The sequence below is a fragment of the Salminus brasiliensis genome, chromosome 25, assembly GCF_030463535.1.
Source record: "Salminus brasiliensis chromosome 25, fSalBra1.hap2, whole genome shotgun sequence".
NCBI classification, from domain to species: Eukaryota; Metazoa; Chordata; class Actinopteri; order Characiformes; family Bryconidae; genus Salminus; species Salminus brasiliensis.
In genome coordinates, this window is record NC_132902.1 from 2093304 (window position 1) to 2103950 (window position 10647).

At 46.9% G+C, this 10647-nt stretch overlaps 1 protein-coding gene across 1 annotated transcript; it reads right to left on the bottom strand.

Moving 5' to 3' along the window:
• Positions 1 to 417: 417 nt before the first annotated feature.
• On the bottom strand, positions 418 to 9647 carry cbx6a (chromobox homolog 6a). The gene is made up of 5 exons (XM_072671509.1): positions 9392 to 9647; positions 8819 to 8862; positions 8111 to 8176; positions 6620 to 6686; positions 418 to 5660 (listed from the first exon to the last, which is right to left on the bottom strand). The coding sequence occupies exons 1-5, from the start codon at positions 9458 to 9460 to the stop codon at positions 4404 to 4406; spliced, it is 1503 nt and encodes a 500-aa protein (XP_072527610.1). The 5' UTR covers positions 9461 to 9647; the 3' UTR covers positions 418 to 4403.
• Positions 9648 to 10647: the final 1000 nt, after the last annotated feature.

Here is a 10647-nt window from a genome sequence, read left to right on the forward strand (position 1 = left end):
AAATATGCCCCAGGTTAGCATTGCTAGCACTGTCCCAGATTAGCATTGTATAACTACTGCTTTTACTGCTGTTGAGGTTCTGTGCAGCCATCTTGGATTTTGAACTCGGGGTTGGTGAAGCTCTCTCGACCTTCCGAGTAGGAAATCTGACGTACAGAGACGTTCCAGTTGGAAGACATTTAGACCTACCTCCTCGCCAGTTGTGGAGTTACGAGATCATCTTCTTCGCCCTGTCTTCCAGAACTTCGGTATTTGGTACTCTGGTGCTGCCGAGCTTTCCAACGAGCCATGCATGCACCGGTTCTCAACCCAATTAGCCCACGAAGCTACGACCCAGAAAACCCAGAACCTGAGCCTGAACCTCAGGCAAAAATGAAAAATATGAAGAAATGAAGATGGCGGCAACAGGTCAACGTATGTCTTTGGGGTGATTTTTATTAAAAGCATCTTACAAGAGGAACACACAAAGCAACATCAATAATTGACATTAAATTGACCTGTACAATTCGGGTTTGCAAAACATGCATCAGATACAATACAATGTTATCATCATCATCATCATAATTGTTGCTGTCGTCATTAGCATTAGTAGCATCGGAGTCATTAACTTCTTCCATCTATGCCGTTTACCTTATACATAAAACCATACGGACACAATCTTATTTAGAAATTACACTTAGTTCGCTATATTTGGGTTTTACATTCTCTCGAACCCAAACTGGACTATTAAAATAGAACAACAATGGCTATAAAAGAAAGGCAGCACTTAATAATAATAATAATAATAATAATAATAATCATCATCACTCCTACAGTACGAAAAATCCAAACGAGAAGACGAGAAGCCCTCAAAACACAAAGCTCTCCAGACGATCTCCTGCCGTATCTGCAGGGCTTTCTTTTTCCTTGCTTTTCTCGGCACCATAATCTCTTCTCGTAGATGCCACGGCCGGCCCCCTGGTGGTGGCTACATCCGGAAAGACCTTCAAGCCCTATGTAGGCGGAGGGGGGAAAGAAAGGCTACTTGATAACTTAGTGCTGTGCTGTGCTGTGCTACCTCCCGACGACCTACCTAGCCGCCTTCGCGTAAGGGCGGTTTCTTCACGCCACAGTAATTCCTAACGGTTACTCGCTAGCGTTACAGTACGAACTTCACACGGGTAAACACAGAGACTCGACCGCCAGGGACACTCGCCTAGACTGAGGGGATGTGCTAGATTTGCTAAATTGTGGAGTCAGAACACAGAGGTGGAAGGCAACACATGCTTCGCTATACCGGATGCGGACGCCTTACGACGGGGATGCACCAGAGAAGGGAGGGTCAGTGAGTCAGTGTCTCCCAGGTCTGGGATCTACTAAACGTCACCTACGAAGCTTCGCAAAGACAACCGAAGAAAAGACAAGTAAGGGATAACTACGCAAAGTAACCAGTGCTACGCAGGTCTACAAGAGTACATTTGGTCGCTAGGTAAATAATACTAGGGATAATAATAATAGTACTAGTGCAGGAATGGCCTAGGAAGTGCCAGCTGCTTTGGAAACTACTAGGCAGGTAAAATCGATCTGTTGTCCGAAAAAAAAGAAAGAAGCTAGCATCTAGAAAGACTTAGACTAGGACCAAAAACCGTCTAAGTCGTACCTACGCCATTCCCACCCCCCTTTGTAACTTCATGTGAAATGTTCCTTCATAGTGTTCTCTCCCCGAAGTTCCCAAAGGCACAGTAATTAAGATTAGCCGGGATTCTGTGGGCATGCACTGCTTAATTGGACGAGTTCTATAGTTAAATCAAGTGACTGTTTTCCGATGTCCTACGGTAGCGTCTGACATTGCGTTATCCTTCGCCACAGTTGAGTTAGCTGCCATGTGAACTTTCAATGCCAAACTCCTTGTACCGCCAGCAGGACTCGACCTCCCAACGGAAGCCTCTACGGAAGGCCCTAGGCAAGACAGATGTTGGTGTGACTCTCCGAACATCGTACACGTCTTCATCAGGTTCTCTCGTGTTTATTCATCAGGCATTAAAAACACTGTCGATGGCGGTTTTTCGGCAGGGACGCGGTATTTACTTGGACTTGCCCGACGTTCCATATGAATATCGCGAGCGACAACGCATGAAACCCTCCCACCCCCCCAACCCAGAAACAGGCCCCAAAAAAATCCCCCAAATCCCTCAAGATACATTCACAGGAGCCCTTGTGCACCAAGCTCTGAAAGAACATCCCTTAAACGAGACGACCCATCTACCTCAGCAAGAGTGGCTGACCGTGCAAGCTACGGGTTAAAGGACCAGAACGTATCATGTAGGACTGCCCCGAATAAGCCTCGTAACGTTGGTGTTCGGTTCCTGCTTTAGGACTCAAAAATGTTGTCCTTGAAGCTATGAAACTGCAGCCTAAATAAAAAAGCCCAAGGGTCTCCAAAATATTGGTGTCACTGGGGTCATCAAGACTGGCCTCCGTACATCGTCAATCCAGCGCAGCTCACGTGGACTGATGCCTTGACTACAACGGAATCGTATCCAGGACATGGAAAGATGTAAACAACAGAAAACCCCAGAAATCGTATGATGCGAACTGACCTTCAGGTGCAGCAAGCTACAGTATGTGCCCATGGCTCATTTCGGTTCATTTGCACTAGCACCGGGTTAAGCTATCAAGACACAGTTCCCACTTACTGGACAAACGTTCAACTGCATGTATGTAAATGTAAAAGCAGGGAGGTATCGAGAACAAGTATTCTAGTACCAACGAGTATTCAAAGTCTGGTACTGTTCGCTGTTCTGAATGGAGTTTTAACGCATAAAACTACGGACGTTTTAATTTTTTCAATCCCAGTTTTTTGGATCTGTCCATGCCAACACCCAGTTGGACCAGAAGCCTTTCCGTGGAACCAGTTTGAGAAGCGTTGTCGGGTGCATTTAACCGTTGAGTGTTACGAGTCCTAAAAAAAGGTTCCAACAGCCAAGGCAAGGTTGTATTTGGTTACAACTGGGCGAAATTGTCCAAAAAAGACCAAAACAAACGGTCACGCTTCTTAAACTGACTCTGCGAAACATCAACGTCTGGTTGGAACAAAAGCCCAAACACAAACTAGGGTTGGTCTGGAAGGCAATCGAAACTCCTGCAGAGGATAGAGCGTGTGGAAGGAACAGGAAAAGGCGTTACAGTAGCAAGCTTATGGTGCAGTCCTTGGCGTATTCACAGGAAACAAACAAACGAAAGAAAAAACAGCGTCAGTTTAGAGTCTTGGTGGACATAGTCCTTCGGTTATGGAGGTGGGAGAGGCAGAGCAGAAGGTCCAAACTGAGCTGCGAATACAGCTTTTACGTTGTGCGTGCATTGTGGTGGGATCGCAAGCCCATCCGGGGCGGGGCGAGAGTCTTGAGGGGGGATTTTGACGATGCATGCTTTGGCTGCTGCCAAACAAGTGCAGGTGCTAAAGCACAATCTCTATGGACTTTGTGCACTTCAAATGAAGCGGAAGTTTTAACATGTTCACGCCATGACCCTGCGTTCCTTATGAGCAACGCTGAACCTACAACCACCGACAGGTCTACGTGAATTAGCTAGCATTGAGGTTCCACTATGCTGCAGCTTTACTTCTGCAGTACTGGACTGCAAACTATACGATCAACGGGAACCCAGTCAAGGTCCTTCTTCAATTCTAGGTCCCACCTTACGGGAATGAATAAGGGTGTCGGAAATGACCTCCTTAGCCCTAAATGGCCGTAAACCAGCCGATTGGATGTCAAGAACGTATAAGCTGAAAATCAAGATTCGCTAAAATTCAAAATCCGATATTCTCATTTGGTCTGTGCTGAGTTGATGTCCCCCAAGACAGTAAAAGTCTTGACGTAAAAAAAGTTAAAGTCTTGACGTTTAAGATTAGCAAAGCTGATGAAGAAATCGTGGCATAACTGCTTACTCTAAGTATTGCATCTTCTAAGGCTTGAAGAACTTGCTGTTGTATGTTGTTTTTGTCAACGTTAGCTTTTAGCCTATTTTTGCCCCCCCCCCCACAAGGCATAAATAGCAGAAAACTATTAAAAAAGGAGACTCCAGGCGAGCGTCCTTAGCTTAGAATCAAGGCACTCTACTCGATTCGGCTCAAAAAGGCATCCTTTGATCTCCATATTGTTGACAGTTTCCTATGGTTACTACGGGACAGGTAAGGAACACAGGGTCATCGTAAACACCACAAAAGTAAACGATAAAGGACTATAATCTCTTGTGTAGATCAATGTGCGTTTGAAATGAATATCGTGGGGAAGAGCAGAGTCCAAGCCCTCGAGCATTTTACTTTTATATATCTAAAATTTATTTAAAAATATGTCTCAATTTCATTGATGGCAACTTGATTTTTTGGGGAAGCTGAATATCTTCATGGCAAGTTCTTATTGGCGTTACTGGGTGAATGAGCTACTAGCTGGAGAGGACTGGGTGGCAGAGGGGTCGGAAGAGCGGGGGTTCTTGGCTTGGGATGGCGACGGGGGCGCAGAACCTGTGGAACTGGCTCCAGGCTTGCAGAATTCCTTAATGGTGACGGTGAGGTGGTTGGTGGCCACGTCAGTGACCACCACGTTGGTGCAGCTGGGTGCCTGTTCAGGACGCCAGTCAGGGTCGCCCCTTTTCAGGGCCCGCTTTTCTGCTGCCGGGCGGGACGTCCGGATTCGCCGGCACGGTTTCCTCTTTCCACCTCTTGCCGGAGCGGGGAGAGTCTGAGCCCTCTCGTCTTCGTCTTCAAGCGACGATGAAGAGGAGGAAGAAGAAAGAGACGGCGAAGAGGGCAAGAAGGACGAGGGGTTTGATGCAGATGCAGGCTTGGCACCACTAGGGCGGTTCTGAGGGGCGTCAGAGACGCGGGACGGGGTTTCTGGACTTAGTACTGGCGGGGAGGATGGGGCAGTCTCAGGTGGCGGTGCCTGAGGTGGTCCAGGCTGGATTTGGGGCGGAGAAGAGGTGTCACTTTCAGACCCGCTTGAGCTGGAGGGTGAGGGAGGCGACTGGTATGGAAAGTCAGGTGGCTTTCTTGGGGACCTACTCGGACTACATCGTCCACCCCTGCTATTCGTTCCAGAGGTAGATCCTGCTCTTCTGCTAGTTTCGACTGGAACTGGTGGGAAGGGCTGAAGCCCGAACGGTTGGCCATACATGGGGAAGCCAAGCATTTTCATGGGAGGATGGAAGGGCCTGTAGGGCATTTCGCCCTGCCTCTTCCCAATGATGCGATTCCGGGATGGGATCTGTGCCCGTCCTTGATTTGACTGAGCTGGCCTCCTGTTGGTTGCTCTGCCACTACATTTGTCGATAACCTTTAGATTGAGGATGATGCGACCCCGCTTGACCTCTCGTGGCTTGACCCTGCGGTTGAGGATGCGCACCGTCTCAGAGAACGGAGAGATTGGCGGCCGGGAGGAAAAGGAGGAGCCGTCTGGGTCAGGCCGGGGCAAAGGCCGCCGGGACATCCGGTGGCAGCGATGGATGTCCTTCTTCAGCTTGTGTGAGGCAGCCAGGGAGTGCAATCGGGGCGTTGGCGCCAGGGAAGAAGCAGATGAGGAAGATGAAGGATTGGGAGGGGCGACGGCTGAGGAAGAAGAGCGAGGAGGAGTGTTTCGAGTGCTGGAGCTTCGGGGCGACGGTTCACCGACATGAGCTCTTGCCTAGGGGAGGGAAAACTGTTAGAATAAACAGCAAACTTCCCAGTCAACTAAACATCCAAAATTGTGTTACTTAATGATCAGGCTTAACATTAACACCACCTGCCTAATACGGAGTAGGTCCCCCTCGTGCTGCCACAAAAGACCTGACCTACTGACACATGGACTTCACAAGATCCCTAAAGATGTCCTGGGGTATCTGCCACCAAGGCAGATCTTTTAAGCAGGTCCTATAAAACCTGTATGTTGTGAGGTGGGGCCTCCATGGATCTTGGTCATCAACATCAATAAACCTTGCCCATGGTGCCCATGACCCTGTCGCCGGTTCACCAGTTGTTCTTGGACCATTCTTGACCCCACAAGACCTGCCTGATGTATGGCCCTTGTCAAAAAGGCTAAGATCTTTATACTTGGCCTATTATATGACAGATGCCACTGCATGTTATGGCCGACATACTGTGCCCGATCTTTATCTTCTCAAGTGACAGTTTGGTTTTATGAGACGGTGATATCAAAGTCGGGGTCCACATGCTCTACTTGCGCTGTTCCTCGGCCAGGTTCTTATGGCCCACTGGCAGCAAAAGAAACGACATAGTTGAACTTATGGTTCTGCACACAAGACTTTTCCCAGTGATGATTGTGGACTGAGCATCAATCCATTTACACTTAATTTAGGTTTAATTCTGCTCGTCCTTCACAGTCTGGAATCGCTTAGCAGTTGCTTGGTTTGGCATTAGAAACATGACAAAGCCTGTCGTGCAGCAGCTTTAGAGCAGCTCCAGCCTGGATCCAGGAGATGCAGCGATTCCTCAAACTCTCAAAAGAAACACTATGGCCTCACTATCATGAGCTCTGACGGTCATTTCCCTGCCGTCCTGATGTGGGTAGGGTAAATGCACACTGGGATGGGTAACTGACACAAATCTAAGACCTCCCAAAAAGAAACAAAGAGAAGCTCAAACCTTGAGGAGAAAGTTTTTTGGTTTGGGTCCTCGCTTCTTTGGGCCGTAGAGCTCTTGCTCTCGCTCCCTGTGAAGAAGGAAAAGGCAGCGTTAGAACATGGATAACCTCGCCGTGGGGCTGGGCCAACAGCACCCCTTGGTGAATGTAGCATTAGGATTCTAGGCCAACGACTCTTATTGGTGGAGAGTGGTGCGCTTGCACGGCCTACCCTAGCCTAGCACAAGTAAGGCGGGGATGGTACCCACTACACAACACCAAGCGCTTAGCTCCGATTCGGTTCGGGTTGGTTTCACACAGCAGTTTAGTGACTGAGCGACTAGGAACCCGCCCTAATCACTTATGTGGGCCAACTCCTCCTATACTTGACACTGACTGGTTTGTAGAGGGGCGTGCCCCCCAAAAAAACGAATGAACAGATTTGATTGCACTAAACTGTTGATATTACAGCATTACTACCAGCACCACCACCTTAAAGCTCAGAACGTGAGAAGAGTTCCAATTCACAGGATGAACAAGCTCGTCCTACAACAGCTATACTTTTTAAGCTACATTTCATTCTAGAAATGAGTATGGATGCAGTATGAGGCGAGTAGACGTATTTATTGAGTTGTAGCATGGGTTAAAATTTTAATTTAATTTAATTTAACATGCATTCAAGCTCCACCCACCTTCACAATACATTATCAGAAGGGGGTTTTAGTCTTTAAACCATTGAAGATGTACTGCAGAAGCTACTACGGCGAGTGTCCCACCACCACCTTAAAGCTCAGAACGTGAGAAGAGTTCCAATTCACAGGATGAATGAGCTCATCCTACAACAGCTGCATCTTCTCCCACAGACAGAATTGTCTCCACATGCTTCTTTGTCTTCTATTGTTTAGTGAACGATGATGACCTGCCTCAAATTCCTTCAATTAGTCTGATCCGTCCAAAAGATTTTGTTTCACCTTGATCCAGACCATCCAAAACCACGTCCTTTTGTTGGACCAGATTTTTAGTTCAGGCACTTTTTCCACCTGCTATCTTTGGTTCGGACCAGACTGAACAGTTCGTAGGTCCGTCCCAAGCAAGGTAGGTGTGAAAGCACCCTTATGGACTGTGGTGCTTTGTCCCGGTTGTACTGAACTTCAGGATCCAAAGCATGATAGAAACCTTACCTTGACTTTTGTGTATCGTTGCGCCCCAAATCTAAATGTAATTCACTGTCACTAGCTATGTAATTACATATACGAGTAATTATACGAGTATTTCGTACAATAGGGATGGCACAGTACCAGAAATATGTCAGTGTATGAATATAACAGAAACAGTCATTTGTAAAACGCTCTTGGGAAGACAAATAAATAAGGGTATACGTATTGATCTGGGATCAGGTTTTGCCAATTACCTCCTAACGTAATTACAGGAACATTACATCGGGATTAGCTAGAAGGTACATTACGGCTTAATGCCAGAGCTCTTTCACACATGAACTGCTGAAGTCGACCTACTTCCGCTCGAAGGCTGTGATGAGCCGATCGTCCAGGATGTTTTCCTCAGGCTCCCATGTGCTGTGCCTGTACGATAAACAGCAATAAAAATGTAATATTTAAATACAATAAAGCAAACATTTTAATAATTCAATTTGCTACATTGTTGTTTGATGCGTCGTGTACAAATCTGTAGTGCACGGTTAGCCAGAACTACAGTACCCAGCATGCATTTCACAAACTGATATATAAACACTGGTGATAGTGAACACCGGGCTGCTAGCATATCCATTTGTACAGAGGCGAATACATACAGATGTTAGCATCAGAGTAGCTACCTGGCTAACATTCAGGCTCCACCCACCTTCGAGATGCATCATCAGAAGGGGGTTTGCCTAGTTTTTCAACCAAAAAAAAAAAAAAAAAATCTCACTCCGGAAACTACTGCGGCCTCGGCAAGAGGCGAGCTGGCATGCTCACGCAAGATTTAGCAATGGGTGAAATTTTCACTGTCATCAGAGTGTCCCTTTAACACACTTTAAGCTCCACCCACCTTCACGATGCATCATCAGAAGGGGGGTTTTTGTCTTTACCCCATTAGGGATTTTCTCTCCAGGCTACTACGGCCTCGGTAGGACGCAGGTGGGCATGTTAACGCCAGACACAGCAGTGGTCATACTTTTTTTACTTTGATCAGAGCTCCCCTTTAACACACATTGACACACTTACTTCAGTGCCCATCCTTTCCATTTCACGAGATACTCAATGTGACCCTGCAAAACACAGAACAGAGAACAGCATGGGGTTAGCGGTGCAATACAGCGTGCACAGCAATGCCTACCAATGCCTACACCCCCGCGAGACACCTAATGAGCAAAAACGGTGCTTTGCAACATTCTGCACCATGCAACATTCTGCAAGGCACGAAAGAGGCATGCAAATACTGCATCGTGCAGAAAGCCTAATGCGCCCGTCCATGCAGACATGGCTGCATGCCCCCCGCCGCCTCCACTCGAGCACTTCGTTTAGCTTTAGGGCTGCAACAAACGACGTGCAGTGTTCTGCACAACCATGCTAGCTTGAAGCATCGGGCGCGCGTGCGTTCGTGCTTCTTGTTTTTAACTTGCACCCACGGTTTTTTACGGTTAAATATGGACGGCTTAGTAGCCGAGCTGCGAGTAGGCCTCCCTCCCACCCACCTCCGAGACCCCTCCACCCTCCCTCCGTTTTCCGTCCCCGTCCTCGCAGCTTCGGCGCCCCGCGAGCTAAAAAGAAAAAAGGCGCCCGCCCCGCGCGTCTTACTTTCCGCACGCGCCGCTTCAGGATGGCTTCGGCGGCGAACACGCGGTCTCCCATGGCCGACAGCTCCATTGCTTATCCAGATTCCGGGCGCACCGTGCCCGCACCACCACCACCACCACCGGCCCTCCGCCTCCTACCCTCCTCCACAAGCACGGTCTAGCCGTCGGAGGCGCTGCCTAGGCAGGGAAGGAGTCTCTGACAGCAGCGGCGACAGCAGCAGCAGCAAAACAGCCCGGGAAGCGAATCGTTCTTGTGAACCGGTTCTTCTCAGCGAATCGACTGACTCGATTCGCACGCTGAGGCGGGAATCGAGCTAGTTTGTAGCACGCATGCCAGCTAGCTAACGTGAAATTCAGAACTATGGTCATAAAACCATAAAACGCCACAGAATGACCTTCTTAACTTGCCATTTGTAGCATGTTCAGTGTGTATATCTGTTCTGAAGGCTGAACGATTCGAAGGAAGTTCAAATATTTATCGTAAAATAGTAAAAAATCAGAAAATACACGATGTACTTTTCAGTGAACAGATTGAGCCGATTCATGTGTCACAATAGAATCGAACTTTTTTTTTTATTCGAGGCAGCTAATCGTTACATGGAAATATGCTCATGTATGTTTGAACTTTATTTAAATTGTTGATTTGTATTATTTTGTTTATTTTTATTATAAGTTTAAAATTATAGCTCAGACAGTCGTCGTAAATAAACACTGTTGTATCGTCATAATGTTTATATTTGCTGGATTCAGATGATTTTATGTCATTTATATCATTGTTAAATACTACATCGTAACATGCCTCTCAAAACTCACTCACGTCCGTGTTAAAGGCTGATTCATTATGAAATACAGATTTAATATAATAAAGTTCATAAAATCATGGCGAAACATATTTAAATCAGCTTTTTAGAATTAAATGACATTCCTGTGATGTTTATTTCTGCACACTTGATAAAGTTGTAAAGTTTATGAAAATTTGTGAATCAATGAATCGTTGAGTCGGATGAAACGTTCCGAACCCGTGAACGAATGAATCGAATGAATCGAATGAATCGAATTGAAACATCACCAGCCCGGGAGAGAAGAGGAGTCACGTGGTGCAGGGACTTAGCAACGGTGGAGGGGCTCGAATACAAAAATCTAACAAAAGTGCAAATTTAATTACAATTAAATTACAACATAATGCGCAGATAAAAACAATTTAAACAATAAAAGCCGATGACATCGTTTGTGGGTTGAAGAAATAAAGTAAAGCCT